This window comes from Mycteria americana, chromosome 2, assembly GCF_035582795.1.
Source record: "Mycteria americana isolate JAX WOST 10 ecotype Jacksonville Zoo and Gardens chromosome 2, USCA_MyAme_1.0, whole genome shotgun sequence".
Taxonomy (NCBI): domain Eukaryota; kingdom Metazoa; phylum Chordata; class Aves; order Ciconiiformes; family Ciconiidae; genus Mycteria; species Mycteria americana.
Window position 1 is genome coordinate 161,122,307 of NC_134366.1, and position 16,296 is coordinate 161,138,602.

Below are 16,296 nucleotides of genomic sequence, written 5' to 3' on the forward strand. Positions count from 1 at the left end.
CACTATAAAGAAAATTAACTCTATCTCAACTGAAACCAGGACAGTATCCACCCCTTATTCCATACCATTTACGTCATGCTCAGGTCTCACACTATCCAATACATTCTCATTACCCACCATCACCCTTCCCATCCTTTGATATAATACACACATATCATTCCCTTAGTCTATGGACCACCCCTACAAAATATTTGTAAAATGTCTATAAATGTCCACAAATGTCCACAAATGTCCACAAAATGTCCACTGAGTTCATTTAGTCCATGACTTTGGGCTTCATCTCTTATGGTTCATCTCAACTGAAACCAGGACATGGACTTGGAAGACAGCCTCTGAGAGCAGGAATCCCATGTATTACATTGCTAAGAATCCCAGAAGAAAATATGTTAGCAAATTTCAAGATGCCTGAGTAATTTAAACACTTAAGACCCATTGACCTTCAGTGAGATTTAGGAGCTAGGGCTACCAAAGGCTATGGTATAAAATTCCTGAAACTTACTTTTTGGACACTTTATAATTTGAAAGTCTAAAACAGTCTGAACAAGACCAATAGGTACCTTGTACAACCATGAGGTTAGGTAGGTGTACTGCAGCATGTTAGTAGACAGCAGTCAGACACAAATTTGCTCTGCTGTTGTTCAGAGATCACCAAAGGGGTTGTATTAACAGTGCTGAGCCCTTCCTTAGCAACAAGGTTGTATTAGCTCAAGGCTACACCTTCATCAACCTGGTCACATCGCTTTTACTAATCTTGTAGTTTGGCCAGAGGTTGCTCATTATCTACCTGCAAAAGGCTGGTAGGAACTAATTTAGTTGTAAGAGAAAGCTGTGGTGTACAAGCAAGATAGAAAATTGTAAGATTAGATGAGAAGGAGGCTTGATAGAAGAGATGGCAGTGCTAGTTCCTCTCCAGCTTTTCTCCAGTGGCTAAACGGTTAGAGCATAATTTCAGGAAATTTGAAGCTGCATTCCTTTCCTACCTACTACCACCACTGGGAGAAGGTCTTGTGGTCCCGTTTGATGAATATATTCCTCTGTGTTTTGGATATTAGATCTTGGAATAAGATCTCAAACAAGGCCTCCCTCTCCTTGATAAGTTTTTGAGCAGTTAGGCTAGAGAGCCATTCTTAATCTTTTTGGCCTAATGTATGCTGAGGCGGTAGTCAGAACCATTCAGTAGGGGAGAACATACAGTCATGTATCCAAGCCACATCATCAGGATTGTCTACACTTGAACATCCAAGATTTCTGGATTTCAGCTATATGCCATCATCTAAAAATCTGCAGAGCCTGCATGTGGGATGGGTCTCAGCATAGGAGAGGTGGGTCTCAGCGTGGCAGAGCCACTTTGTGCTGCTGTCTGCACTGTGGAATGAGCTCTGGACTTCTCCGGGGACTCAAATATGCTGGGAAATGGAAGGGCACTAGAAAAGGGGAGAAGAGACCCCTGAAACCCTATTGACCACAGCCTCCTGAAACCCTGCTGGCCTCCTACCCAGACTAGGGATTGTAAAAACTAGTGGGATCGTGACACTGATGTCATTCAAATCTTTCAGTGCGCGTGTGTTTACCTATTTCTCTAGGTAGGTAGATAGAGGGGTAAAATGTGTGGCCTGGTGTCAGCTCTGGGAGCTGTTCCTAGAGGGGTACATTCATGGCATGCCTCCCTTCAGCATTTCTTCTTTATTTAATTGTGACCACTTTAGCACTCTGGCTTCTGTAAACTATCCTAAATGCCTAGCTCTTCAGGTACTCTAGAGTGAGTGTAGGTGCTTAACTGAGTTGTACGCATCAGACTAGGCTTCGTTTTGCTGCCAAGCCTAAATGCCTTTTGAAAAGCTAGCTTTGGCAGCTCGTTAGGTTTTGAGACTTGTGGTTACAGATCATTTTGAGAATTTCACCTAAGATTTTAAACAGTGGAGGAGACACTCACTGTGCCTTGAGTGTCATAGTAAGCACAGGTGAAAGTATTAAACCAGCAAAGGAGAAACCAGCCCATGGTCACAAGAATTGCAGGTCCTTGAATATCACTGTGGAGCATACCTGGAAGTCAGTGTCAAGTGCCAGTCATGAGATAACACGCTATGTGATCAGAAATCTGGCTACTGAGCATGATACAAGCAAGAATTTGCCAATAAGCTTGGCAGGCAATTCAGGAAATGAAGAATTATGGTAATCAAACCAATGTGTTTGTATTGGGTCTAGCTGGGATGGAGATAACTTTAGAGGCATGAGTTAGTCTCCAGGTCAGAGCACATTCTGGGGTACACCCTGGCACTTGTGTTCCTACACTGGTCAAAGGAACATTTGGTAACACTTCTAATATGCTCACATAAATAGGGAGTCATGTTAGACTGATGCAGCATTGCAGTCATCATATGACTAAATGCTCAGGACAACCAAACACACAGATTTCACTTTTAGAAATATATATATTTCTAAATATTTATAAATATTTTGTTATCCATAAATTCAGGGATGAGGTGTACAAGACCTTGCTCTGTCCTGCCTGATATCCTCTAGAAGCAAGAGGGAGATACCTGCTGTTTGCAAAATAATGGTGTAAACATCACCCAGATTATCACACCTGCTCTCTTTTGCCACTTCCTGCTGATTTAGTTTGGCCATGGTATTTCTTCTCTCGGTGGCCAAGATTCTCCTGTACAATACAGTGTTACTAGAGCCACTTGGAAAGCTTTAGAGTCCCTAATGGAAAATGCTGTGAGAAGTGGTTATGGTTGTATAATTTCTCTATGATAAAATAACTGGTCATCAAAAGTTACCGTGGTCACCATGGTTTTTTTTAACTCAACAACAAAATTGTGCAACCAAAGGAAATAAAAGGTACAAAATGGAAATGGGAACTACTTAAACTATGCCAGAACAGTGGCAAAAAGCCTTGTAGAGGTAAGACAAAGAGCTCATCATGCTTAGGTTAAAAACTATATGCTCAGTATGGAGTTACTGATTGCAGTGGTGTGGCCTGTGTTTTTGCTATGTGATACATTGCCCTGGAAGCCACCTGTTCTGTAGAAGACCTAGAACTCCTCAGCAAACACCAAATCCCCTGTAATTCTGTAGACTCTTATTTTGTAAACTCGATGTGAGCAATTCTTTTTCAGTGATGCATTTTAATTACATTTTTTTTCCACAGTTAAGAATTTGTTCTCACTTATTTGCTTCCATCAGAAATTAGCTTAGGAAGAAAAAAAAAAATCTTCTGTGGCTCCTTGCAAAAATGAGGTGTCCTCCAGATGTTTTTCCCTAAGAGGTAATAGTTACCTGAGCAGAAGGAAAGGAAGGAGGCCAGTCAGTTGAAATTGTAGCTACTGCCTCATCAAGGGCAGCAGCTGTTTTCTTTCTACTTTGTTTTTATGAAGGTGCTCTATATTGGCTTTGATTCTGAAAGTGTGGAAGCTGTGAAGCAGTGAGAGCAATTACCAGTGCTGGGAGGTCTGGAAAATGGGGGGAAAGTCCCACAAACCAGCCTGGATTTGGTGTCTTTGAACCATCCAAATCAAACACAGACTTTATGAGAGTTTCCAAGTCACTGGTGGAAACTCAGGGTCTGGAATTTGTAGTTTTGACACCTACTTTAGTTTGACACCGCTCATTGTGATCCCTGCGTATAGAAAGTGTTTTTATAGGATGCCGTAGTGGTAGTGCAGAAGGAGATGGAAAGCTGGAAGAAGGTAGTGCCTTCTCTGGATTACTAGATCTTTGATCTCCATGGATCAGACTCAACAACAGAAATTTAGGGCCATGATCAAGTGCAGGAACACAACTCAGTGGCTGTGCATGTTGCAACATCAGAGTTTCGTGACTGGGAAAATCTTAGATTTGGCTTCATTTGGGGGGACAGGTTTTGACTGTGCTGAAACTCCTTGCATTTTAGCAAGACTCTGCAATAACCCACGATAACTCCCTCCATTTACGCGTAGAACCATCTTATGCTGAACCACTGTTTGGTCGGTGAATGTTTGAAGGAAAATTGGCTGTAGCATTAAAAATTTGACTTTTCTGGGCCACACAGTAATTTATAGACAGCTTTGTGGGGCTCTGAGGATTCTTCTGACTTACCATAGTTGCACCTTGGTATAGTCCAGAGGCAGCTTTCCAGCAGGACGTGCAGCCTGGAAACTGGCCGATGCCTCTGCATACCACCTCGATGAAACCACCATGGCAGCAGGAATGTTTAAGACCCCAGGAATGCCATGTTTCCCTTGAGAGGCTGTCAGAGAAGGGAGGGAAAAAGAACCAAATAATTCTTTATTTTTACGTCCTTCCTTCTCTGCCATCTGTTTTTAGACGAAAAATAACATATGGAACTATAATCCTGGTTAAATAATAAACACTGTTCACCGTTTTGTTCAAAATGTGACTCTGATCAGAGTACTATTTCCTTAGGTTTACCAGGCGAGAAAGGAGAAAAAGGCAATCCAGGTGTTGGAACACAAGGACCCCGAGGCCCACCAGGATCTACAGGTAAAGTCGTTCCGTTTGGGACACCTGCATTAGACCACTCTGACTCATGTGCAAAGCAGCTAAGACCTGCATGGCTCTGTCCTCCACTTCTAAGGCTTAAGCAGCAGAAGCGTCAGTAGTCAGGCATCTTAACTGTCATAATTTTCTTACTATGCAATATGACCTTGTGATGTGTCACGTGATGGTGTCATCAGCCACACAAGTATTTTCCTTTTCCCTGTGATAAACTGCTTCTCCAAAATCTTCTTTTTTAATGTTTTAATTATTTTTTTCAGAGATGAAGTCTGGAAGCGAAAAAATTAATCTGGATTAATTGCATTTGTTTTCCCATTGACTCAAGGTCATACCTAACTGTAACTTGACAGAGAAATGTATATTAATGAAGCACATTAATCACAGGGATTTATATTTAGCTCCTGAAAAAGCAGAGAGGGTGAGATCCAGGTCCTGTTGAAACGGGCATAAAATTGCGTTGACTTTGTTAGGATATTCTGGCCATTAGAGCACCGGTATCAAGGCACAGCGTTACCCAGAAGCTGTATTGGAAGGGAGTGGGTGAATCAGGAGCTGCGCAGGCATCCAGCACTGTCCTCTCCCCATGAAACTGCCTTTCCCAGCGTCTGACGCTTAGTGAAACATTTGCTCTAGTATAAATTACTGGCTAAAAGCTGTCTCTGGCAAGGAAGATGAAGCCGAGGCCAGAGAGGAGGCTCGTCGGGAGCGGGGAACCTCTCCTCTCTGGCTGCTGCTTCATCTTCCTTGCCAGAGGAAGGCTGCAGCCTTTCCCTCAGCTTGCCCGGGGGAGTCTGAGCCAGAATGCCCAGCTCCTCTGCTCAATCTATCTCCTGGAAGTGTTTGTAGCACGCTCGGTGCCATGGTTTCCAAGCACCAGCCTGCCAAGGTGGCCTCAACTCACTGCTTTATGAAAAACGCTGCTCAGATGTTTCATCTCCCCCTTCTGTGCAGGACCTCCAGGAGAAAGTCGAACTGGCAGCCCGGGACCACCAGGCTCTCCAGGCCCACGAGGTCCTGCTGGTCACATGGGGCCCCCAGGCTCACAGGGACCTTCTGGCCCGCCGGGGTACTGCGACCCGTCCTCCTGCGCTGGTTACGGCATGGGAGGTGAGTAGTCAGGAGTCGGGGCGGCTGCCGTTTGCAGAGGCGGGGGTGGCATTTTCTAACAGCCAAAGTAAGATGGAGGCTACTGGTGAACCTTGCGCTAAAACATGGTAGATCCCTAAAAACATGCGTGTCCAGTGTTGCTGTATTTTGTGGGACTACAGCGTGAAGAGAAGGTGACCCCAGCGTAGTGACCAAAGGAAGTCCACCATCTGAGCCCGGCCTGTAAAACGGATCCCGCATAGTGGGTTTTTGTCCTGTACGTGTTTGTGTAGTTGTATGAGCCTGCTCCATCTCAGCTGAACAGTCTGTGTGTTCAATCCCCACCTCCTAATGTTTGTGACAGCAGTTTTTACATTTGTAGTTTTTCAAACGTGTTGCTCAACTTCCTCTTCTGTGTGCCTCCGAATGGCATGAGAGCATGACCCTTACTAAACCCCTCGTAGTGTAACCTGACACAGGGATGCACGTGTCCGTCATTAACCAGTGAAGCAATCTGGAGAAAATGATTCTTTCTACATCTTCTCTGTGTCTTACTTTCCCGTCTCATTACAGCACGGAGAGGCCATGGGAGGAAGTTAACACAATTACCCAAAACTATGTCGCCCAACCTAAAATTGAAATTTATTAGTAAAGCACTAGTTAATACAAATGTTACACATAAGGCATATTTGTTTGATGTTGACGGTTTAATCTGCCCCTGAGCCGATTTGTATGTTTTACTTACCTGAATGTTTTTGTTGTCGTCTCTTCCTATCCTTTTCTCCTCACTTCCCCTCCCCGTTGTTCATTTCCTGTTTTAAGGCCCAATCCCTTACAATGGCTACCAATCCAGAAGGTGAAAGGCTCATTCTGGTTCAGGTCTCATTTGGCTGAAGGTCAGAGGTGGATGCTGAACTGCTCTGTGCTTTCCGTCAACGATATTGACTACCACTAATGAACTTACTAGCTGCTGTACATGCACTTAGCTTCCTTGCACTGCTGAAAAGTATTGCCTGACCCATTTTGCCTGTTAATCGTGTATTCTAGACCATAATTGGAATCAGCTAAGCAGGCAGATTGTGCAGCGTATAATAAGCACAGTATTACAACTGGACATTTGACAAATTCTGGTGGTGGTTTCCAACTAACTTGGCTGTCTGTTGGTGGGTTTCCAATTGCTCCAGCTTATTAATTTTGTTAAATGTTTTCACTGTTCCTTTATGTGAATAAAAGATGTGTATTTAAAGATTATATATATACTCACACACATTATATATAAATATATCTATATATAAAATGTCAATTTCCTAATGAGTGCTTTAATTTTCTACTCCCCTTCCCCTGTGTTAACCGTATGAATACTCTTGGTGGTGGTGGGTTAAGGTGGATACGGTGAGCCAACTGATCAAGACATCCCAGTAGTGCAGTTGCCACATAACTCCTACCAAATCTATGACCCCGAGGACCTTTATGATGGTGAGCAACAGCCGTACGTAGTTCACGGGTCCTACCCCTTACCATCCCCATACTCCCAGTCCTCCTATCCATCACCTCATCTTGCTCAACCAGAGTTTACTCCAGTTCGAGAAGAGATGGAAGCCGTTGAACTGAGATCCCCAGGAATTAGTCGCTTCACAAGGAAGATAGCCAAAAGGAGCGTCAAGACTCCAGTACGCAAAAGGGCGAATGGAAAAAAACCCTCTCAATGAACTGTTTAAAAAAGGGAAATGTTTTATGTGCAGCGGTGTTTGGCCTTTGTCCAGGTGCCTAACCTGGCACGGAAGATGTTTACAGGCTCTTGTATGAAAGAAGAAAAAAAAAATGTACATGACCAGTTGACACAACAAATAATGGTAATTATCTTGCATGCCAGAAACTTAGTATGTTAGTGGGTTGGTGCTAGATGATGATGAAAGGTCACTTGTAGATCTTTCTGTGGAGTGCTGTTCCATACACTATCCAAACTGTATCTAAAAAACCGCATCAGGCTAGCTGGTGGACGTAGAACCGGTCCGAAAAGTTAATGTTTTTTTTATCCATGTTTTTCCAGTTGATTATGTTGTGTTAGTTTTGGATGGATTGCTTTACTAGTGGAGTAACCCTGCTAAATTCACTGGAGAACAAGGCATCATCAGGTTTCCTTGAACCCAGCTATTACTTTTGCAAAGAAATCTTACGTTAATGGAGTATTTTTTTTAACCCACATGATATAAATACACAAGAATGTTCCGTGGGAGCATACTGATAATTTATTGCGAACCTCTTTCATTTCTGTTTTGTACGCAAATAAAAGTGGCAAGCTTTTTATATGTTAATTCTGTATTTGATTGATTTTTAACTTGGGACAATGGTATAGATCTTTGGGGAACAGAATGTAAAGAGACGAAAATACGTTTTCCTTTTTCAACACTTTTGGGCAACAGTTTTATTTTAAGGGATATAGGCATTTAGTATAAACAATATTTAGCCTTATTTTTAAAATTATATGTGAACAAGTGGAGAGAGTAACTATGAGATGAGGTGGTTGTACCATCTATGGACGTGAGATTTTGCATATTGACACGCCAAAGTCAAAAGACTGGCAGGTATAGTCGCGGAGGCAACTTGGATCAGCTACTGACGAGAGGGAGGAAAAACCCCAACCCCACCGCTTGAGGAGCACAAAGCAATTCATTATGGTAAAGCCAACCAGGTAAATTATAAAGTGACTCACTCAATAAACAGCTTCGAACAGCACTATGGAGACTAAGCATCGAAGCAGGATTTAAAGTAGAAGCTCAAAAATGTTTGTTTAAGTTGAAAGCATAGATTTGGAACGCTTTTAATCCAGCCCTGTAGAGACACGGAGAGAGGACGGCCTGTGGATCCAGGACTGCGCTCCTGCTCACCCCTGACTGGGTTCGGTCTGTTTGTGCTCGGTAAGGAAAGACCTGTCAGCTTTTGCTTCTGGCCACTGCCGGACGCTCTCTTGGCTCACCAGGAAGAAGACTCACTGGTACCTTTCCTGTGTAATCTCAAATTATCTGGCCTAGCATTCAGGCTCATTAGTAACACAAACCATTTATACAGGTGACTAACCCCCACAGCTGTGTATAGCCCAGGGCAAGTCCTTGCCAGGGGGCTGTATCACTTCTGTGTAACTTCCTATGCTGTGTTTCTGTTTTCCTGTTAACTTCTCTCACGCCTGACTCCCATCACTTCCTGGGAGAAAGGTGAGAAAAGTTGATGGAAATGCGAGTCGAATGTCTTTTCCTTACCTGGACTTGCATTTAAAGTCAAAGGAGTTAGAAGAGTATAATGTAACTTACGGACTTTTATCTCTAAGTAGCTTAACCCCAGTTTACCGAATACTGAAGCACCAAGTGAGCACGGCTGCGCGTGCACACGTGTACGTGTCATAGCTCGGCAGGCATAGCTGACAGAGAGCGAGCTATTACTAAAATACAGGTCATGGGTGCATTGCGCGATTAATTTACCTGCTCGCACTTGGCAGTGAACACCCACGTTAACGTACCCCGAACGGGAACGCTCTCTCTGCCCCCTTCCCGGCCAGCACGCTCGCCCCCAGGTGTTGTACTGACACTTTCTAGAGTCTTCCCCACGCTGTGCCAAATGGTAGGTCCTGTGGAAGCGACTCTGAGAAGGTCACTGAGGGAAAACCAGCATTCAAGCAATCTGCCTGTGTTGTCTCAGAAAGACTCTGAGCCTCACGTTACAGCTCATAATGAATTTGCACCCCAGACTGGTCATCAAGCAACACTTTATCCAAACCTCAAGTTCCTGTGGGACCAGGAAGAGTGGCAGGGCAAAACCAGGGATGTAGGGAAGATGGCATAGACATAGTCAAACGCTTCAAAATAAGGCAATGGGTGTTACATGCCCCGTATTTGAAATGAGCAGCAACAGCCCGACCAAACCCCTGAGCCTGCCTGTGCTGCGCGGCCGGTGTCACCTACGCCGTGCCCCTCCAACAGCTCCTGCACTGGTCCCCAGTTGCCCGGGCTGGGGGAGCAGCTGGGAACAGCACTGCACCCTTCTGCCCACGGGGAACCTGGGTGTCCCCGGCCTGTGGGGTCCCCAGCTGTGGGACACGCACCCGACCGGCTGCCAATGCAACCGTCTTCCCCCTCAGGCCATACGGGATGTACACGCAGTGAATCAAACAAACAGAGAGGTAACTTGGGGGTGAGAGGGAGGCATACTCCTTACAGTTTTGTAACTTAATTTATATACTAAAGCACAAACTTTAATGGCACTAGTTAATTTGCTTTAACTTTATATTTATAATGACATTTACTGGCACCCCGCTAAGCAGAATGCTTCACGTATCCCTGGTCATATGTTCACTTGCTGGGTATACCTTGGTAATAAAAAGTAAGTGGTGGGCACTACCAAGTTATAAAAATATTATTCAGGATTTGTATGTTTGCCAAAAAAAGTAAGACGCAGATGCATATGGTCAGCGTTTTCTCCAAAATTTGGTCTCTGAATAATGAGGAGTGTCTCGTATTTTTCCAGACAGCCTAAGAAAGTTAAGTTGCTGACTGTGAAGCATTAGCACATGATGAACAGCTGATGCCACCCAGATCTTACCAATAAAGTGTACGTACTGGGTCCTTACACAAAAAAGAGCATTTACTTTAACCTACTGCTTTTAAAAAATACTTTTACTAGTTAATTAAATGTGGTTACTCACTTGGAAATGAAGTTTGCATGTTCACTGGATAGCAACGTTTCCTGGGATAAGCTCATCTGAATGCCAAAGAAATGCCCGATATCAAATCATTATTTCATATAATGAAATATAATCATAAATAAAACAATGTTTTTCTTCCTATATGATGCTTGTATACAATGGATATAGAAACCACACATTTTCCTCACCAAACATTGTAAAATTTGGCAGATAACACATCAGCATCTTCTGCTACACAGAAAAAACAGGTGCTTCATTTGTGTGCACAACAGCTGTGGCTCGAGGGTTATCTGTGCAGAAAAGCGGTAATGAACTTCAGGGAAGTAATCTGCAGAAGCAAACTGATTTTTAAAACTTATTTTGCATCATTCAACACCCAAGTTTAGTTTCCCCCTTTGATTTTCATAAGAAAAATGTTGCTGCTTTGTTCTTTAATACATTCTTTAAGTGAGGAAGGCACGTTCCTGTGACTGGAATCAAAATCAGATTTGGGCTTAAGAGGAGAAAAAAAGGAAGAGTATCTGTGTGAGACCTGCTGTTACTGTCTGCTATGTCAATAAGCTCTTTAACAACATCTGTACTATGCGGGGTTGTCAGCAGACCTACTCCTATAGAGGAAGAGCCACTGAAGAAAATACATTGCACAGCCCCCAACGGATGTTTTCGTTGGTAAACAGCACTGCGAGTCCCAAGTGTGCCATCTTCAAAAGCTATGCCGAGGTGGAGAGGCGTTCCTCTTGTCTGCTTTCTTAGGCAGGCAGAACGTTGCGGGTATCAACTCTCCTGTTGACAATCCTGTAACATCTCCATATCGAGAATGAAACAGTATGAGGAATATATTTAATACCATTCAGCGTCTAGAAAGTAGAGAAGAGTCAACCTTGATGTTGTCATTCAGCACACTAGAGATATAAGTGCAGAGCAGACCAACAAGAGTCTGAAAAAGTCAGATTTAAAAAAAAAATTCTCATTCTGTTCATTACTTGCCTACATTCCTGAGGCAGTTCCTGGAGGTATACCCTTCCCACCGTCCTTGCTGCTCTGCAGTATTCCAGCAATATGTTCTGTTGGAACTGAAACACCACTCTTCCAGCATCCAAGACATTCCAGACACTGTAAAAGTCTGCAATCTTCCTCCCTGTAGCAAACAGGCCCCCCGTAAGCAGAAACTGATTTCCCCTTGGCTTCATTTTTGGTGTTCCAAGCACACCATATGGCATTCCCTATCAAAAGATGGCCAGAGCTTCAGGGTGAAAAATTATGGTTGGTGACCAAATGCTTCTTTGATCATAATGAACATGCTAAACTACAGGCAAAGCACGTTGTGCAGAAAAACTCTTTCTAGAAGGTTGCTGAAGACTGAGATAAACTCCCGCAGGACATAAAAAATGACCGTCACAAATCTCACCCTCTCCTCATTCCTCCAAGATGCATCTTTTAATAATATTTTTCTTATCTCTAACGGGACTACAGTATGCACGCACACATATTTGGTACGTGCACTGCTTCCTTTGAAGAGTTATGTTTTTCTTATATAATTTGGCTCTGGAATAAGTTTGCGTCTGCTTACCACCACCACAGTAACCTCAGTAGCTATGTTCACCTAAAAAGGTAAGGGAACTGCAGGCCTGCAGAGGCATTCATTCAGCAAAATCTAACCATTAATTTCACATGCTATATACACTCCGCATTCTAGAAAAGGCTTTCCGAAGAACTGCACAATATATTACAGAAGCAATACAGCTCAAGCTGCTGGGTTTTTTTACATCCCCCAAAGAGAAAACAAGTTCTACATGAACAGCTCCCTTCTTCTGAACTAAGCCTGGAATCTTCTCGTTCATCAAGCTGTTTAAGGATGGATCATCTGTTTTACCAGAAAAGCCAATCCAGTTATTTACTGACAGTGTGCCATCCATGGGAGCTCTGTGACCATAATTGTTCACCGCTCTTACTGCACAGAAATCAAGTTTGCAACTTTTAGAGAGAGATACTTCATTTCAGTAAAAAATGTACTGTTTCTATGAGATGTAAATATTCGTTAAAAAGGTATCAATTCTTTAATAATAGTATTAATTGTAATTAACTGTAATTATAAATACAATTAATTGTAATTAATTGTAATGTTAATTAAAGATGTAATTAACAAATACCAGCTCATACAACACAGAGTACAGGTGGCATTAACATAATATCCACTCTTAGCTGTTTCAAATACAATAATTTTTATAATCTTTCCAAATAAAGTTTGCTAACACCTGTCAAAAACATTCCGTATAGAAGGGTTGACTGAGATGCACAGACGCTTCCATTGTTAGAAGAATTTTCTTCCAAGGAGGAGAGACATTCGTGATGGCAGTTCTTCTTTTATCATTATGACTTCCTTCGAAAATCTTTAGGTCTGGGGGAAAAAAAAAAAGAAAAGGGCTTTAAGAAATGTATGGGAACGACAGTGGCTTTGCTTGAAGGATGCAGTAACAGCCATCTCTATTTTCATTTCCTTATTCTGGTGCTTGAAGTTCTTGTGCTGATGAATATTTTCTGGATTACATGAAAAAGACAGAACAAATCAAAGACGTTTACTAGGACCTCTAGGAATTTACAGACATCAGGTCTAGTTGGTCAAGGTGTTTCTCACGAGCCACTCCTACTTTTCCTAAGCAAAACAGAAAGCATCTTTAACTGAATGCAGTCTCATAATGACTTTAAACACTAGTATTAATTTCCCTCCACTTCTAAAAAGTGAATAATCTGTGCCTAAGATGGCAAGTTTTAAGTTAACAGCATAGTCCACCACAACATTACTAGAATAATTAAACCCAATGATTTAAAGAAAAACCTACTTTGAATCTGAAAGGTTCTGCAATCCCTTCTGCTTGGATGACAAATGTGGAAAACATTCAGACAACAGACTGCTGTTGGTAATCCCCTGCAATTTCCTATTCAAGCATATGTCACTCACTCTGCCTGCCACACATCCACAGGCCATAGAAACCACATTCTCCCTGAACCGACAAGGCACAGGATCAGACTAGATCATGGTTTTTAGAAGAATGTGAAGTTTGAGGGCAGGCTGCAAGGCTGCACCCCTAACAGATCCTGTGTGCGTGGCATGAACGGGCTGCTCTTCACAGCACCCTGCACCCACATGCAAGCACACCACCTGCAACAATACGACCTGTTATAAATACAGCGGCCCTTTATTCTTGACTCTTCTGAGTGCTTCTCTCGTATACGAATCAAAACAGGTAATGTGAACTGTGTCTCACTAGAATCGAACAAGAGAGCAGTAACAAAGGTTCTGTAAACATGTAACAGGATACAGTAGGTCAGTGGATTTGCTGTGAAGTTGAATGAAAACAAAGTCTGGAATACAGGAAAAGCTGCAATCCACAAGAGTAAACCAAGTTAAATTTACAATGGTGGTAAATTTTATCATTAATTTTGTTCATCAATGCAAATTAAAAGCAGCTAGCAATGGATGCAGGGAGCTTGCTTTGGGGACAGAGAGTTTAGATGGCTGCAGAGATGCCACACAGAAATCCAATCCTTAATTAGTAATTAAAATCATATGTTGCAGATATAGCATTTTTCAACCAACAGCACTGCAGAGTGAAGTCATTCATGCAGTTCTTGTACAAGCCTGTAGGATCTTATGTGAAAGCAACTCTGGAATTCAGTCTGTGCTATTTCCAGTGTATCGTATAAAATTTCATGATTATATGAATTTTAAAAGAACAACTACAAAGACGAGCTAGTGTTCATGCTGTAATGAATCACAAAGCTTCTTTGTTTTCCATTTAAATGGCATATTCTGTTTTACCACTTGGACTTGTATCTTTTGTGCACGAAAGAACTGCTGTAAGCACCATATCCATTATCTACGTACTTGCTCAACGTTGGACTTGAACATACTCAACATTTGACGGCAAGTATGCACTGGGAAGTCAAGTCCTGGATTTCAGTCCTCATATCTCACCCCTGCATACCAGAATATATATTTCATTGTATCATACTGTTTGTGGTGTATTAAGAGAGTGGGATTTTAAAAAATTCTCAACAGTGATTTAGCAGAAGTTCTATCCATCCTAGACAGGTGGACCAGCGCTGATGGATTTGAGAGATGCAGCATGGCAAAGACATCATTGTCTTGTAGCTTATAGTTATTACTCTTTTTTTATAGGCCAATTCATCCACTTGCACGTTGCTCAAAGGAGTTTGCATTTTGCTTTGAATGGCACATTTAAAACTTCAATCCAGGGTTACACTGGAGTGCTGCAGAGCCAGGGATCTCACAGTACTTTGTTCTTGGGTGAAAATCCCATTTTTTATTTTTTTTTCTTGCTAGCAATCTGTATTTCAACCTTAATGCTTGTTGTCTTAAAGTTAAATGCATAAAACATTGGACTCTTAGTCTACAGTCTTACAAAGTTAATGAAGCTTAAAGGCAGCATTTTCTACACTGAAATACTTGTGTGAACAAATACAAAAGTTTTTAAAGCCTTTTCTATTGCCACAGTAGGCTTTTATGCCTACTAGTACTTGGCTTTTGGAGGCCACAATCTCTGCTTTTAAAGAGTCCTTGGCACTAGGAAAGCTAAGCCTTGAAAAACACTGCCTTTGGCAAAAGTGTTATAAATATTTTGTCAGATGAAGAATATGAACCCACAAAAACCTCGTCAACTCAGAGAGAATCATGAACTACTTGTGAACACCAATGGATAACTGCTCATTGATAAATGACATAAATCCACGCAAGAGTGGTGTTCTTCCGTGGCAGTGCTTTTGCCCCTCCTCAGCAAAGCACTTGGATTATGCATTTGGAACAAAGGAAATGATATCTGCTAGAAGAGATGGTTCAGAAATTCACCCAAAGGCAAGATTTCACATAGCTGCTTCTTCTTTTTTTTTTTTTTAAAAAGGTAACATTCTTGGGGAAAAAAAATGTGCTGTATATTGACAGCAGGCTTCCAAGACAAGGGGGGGATAGGAGGCAGAATGTGGGAACTAGCATCTCTAACATCACTGCTGAAAGGCAAAGTATTAGAGGTTCACTGAAAATATGCAACCTTAGTCCGTGCAGCAGATCCTGCCACCAAAACAAACATGTGGGACAAATATTTGTCCCACTAACATTTTATACTGCACATAAAAAGCATTAAGACACAGTCCAGTGAATTCTAGGCAAAATACTCAGCAAATTAAATTAACGTCCAATTACGCCATGGCTCTCAGTGCTTCTCTCTCTTAACAAATACTTTACCGTTGACTAAAAGAAACTGAAGAGCTTGTTCCAAGCTCTGATTACCGATTTTAAATAAATCTCTTAAGTTCTCCCAACTGTTCTCCATACTCACAGCTGTCAGAAGAGGAATACAGCTGACGTAAAATTCTGACAATCCAGTCAGTCATTGAACCTTACACAATAGGTAAACCTGCACATAGGTACAAGTTCATAGGACCAGTTTTTGCCGTGGAAAACAAAAGGTTCTTAGCGGTTCCCACTGTAACTGGTAGCGCTTTCTTCTTCCCAAAACTCTGCAGAATTAAGGTATTCCACATAAACATTGTCTTTTGATGTGGATGCCAGCCCTACACTCTTGAATGCTGAAGAAATCAAATGGACCAAGAGAATTTTCCCATTTACAGGAGAACTGTAACTTTTTTGCTCTGTACCCCACTTCAAGAAATAAGACTGAGGCCAAACTAAATCCTAGAACATAGGCTAAGGTTTTCTCTAGAGGCATAATAGGTCTGGTTCAGTCTATTTTATAATCGGATTTCTCTGAGCATACCTCCTTGTAAACCAATACTCTACAATGCTTTTCTACTCAGATATGTCGTATTTCTAAGTAGCCTTGAATCTGCCTCCATTTTGAAAAGAATTGCTATTCTTATCTCTTGATCAGTGAAGGCTGTTAATGGTAATAATTTCAGCAAGTATTAATCCAGTCTAAAATACAGAGAAACAGTACAATATCAGGAGTGAATGTACATGCATTGAAAACAAAAATTTC

General features: G+C 42.0%; 2 protein-coding genes across 8 annotated transcripts in view; one reads left to right on the top strand and one right to left on the bottom strand.

Annotated features, from left to right (window-relative positions):
• The window catches only part of COL14A1 (collagen type XIV alpha 1 chain), a 253,923-nt gene that overhangs the window by 118,559 nt on the left and 119,068 nt on the right, over nt 1–16,296 (top strand). For 3 of the 7 annotated variants that reach the window (XM_075495197.1, XM_075495199.1, XM_075495198.1), the window contains 3 exons: nt 4,408–4,485; nt 5,452–5,607; nt 6,970–7,895. The exons of 1 other annotated variant lie outside the window; for it this stretch is intronic. In XM_075495197.1, the coding sequence (XP_075351312.1) occupies nt 4,408–4,485; nt 5,452–5,607; nt 6,970–7,295 (560 nt within the window). In that variant the 3' untranslated portion in view covers nt 7,296–7,895. Of the gene's footprint in view, nt 1–4,407; nt 4,486–5,451; nt 5,608–6,408; nt 6,838–6,969; nt 7,896–16,296 lie in introns of those variants that run through there. 3 more of the 7 variants (XM_075495201.1, XM_075495200.1, XM_075495202.1) reach the window with 3 other exon arrangements.
• MRPL13 (mitochondrial ribosomal protein L13) overlaps nt 12,422–16,296 on the bottom strand; it is a 37,676-nt gene continuing 33,801 nt past the window's right edge. The window contains exon 7 of the mRNA XM_075495194.1: nt 12,422–12,680. Coding sequence (XP_075351309.1) covers nt 12,653–12,680 — 28 coding nt within the window. The 3' untranslated portion in view covers nt 12,422–12,652. The remainder of the gene's footprint in view (nt 12,681–16,296) is intronic.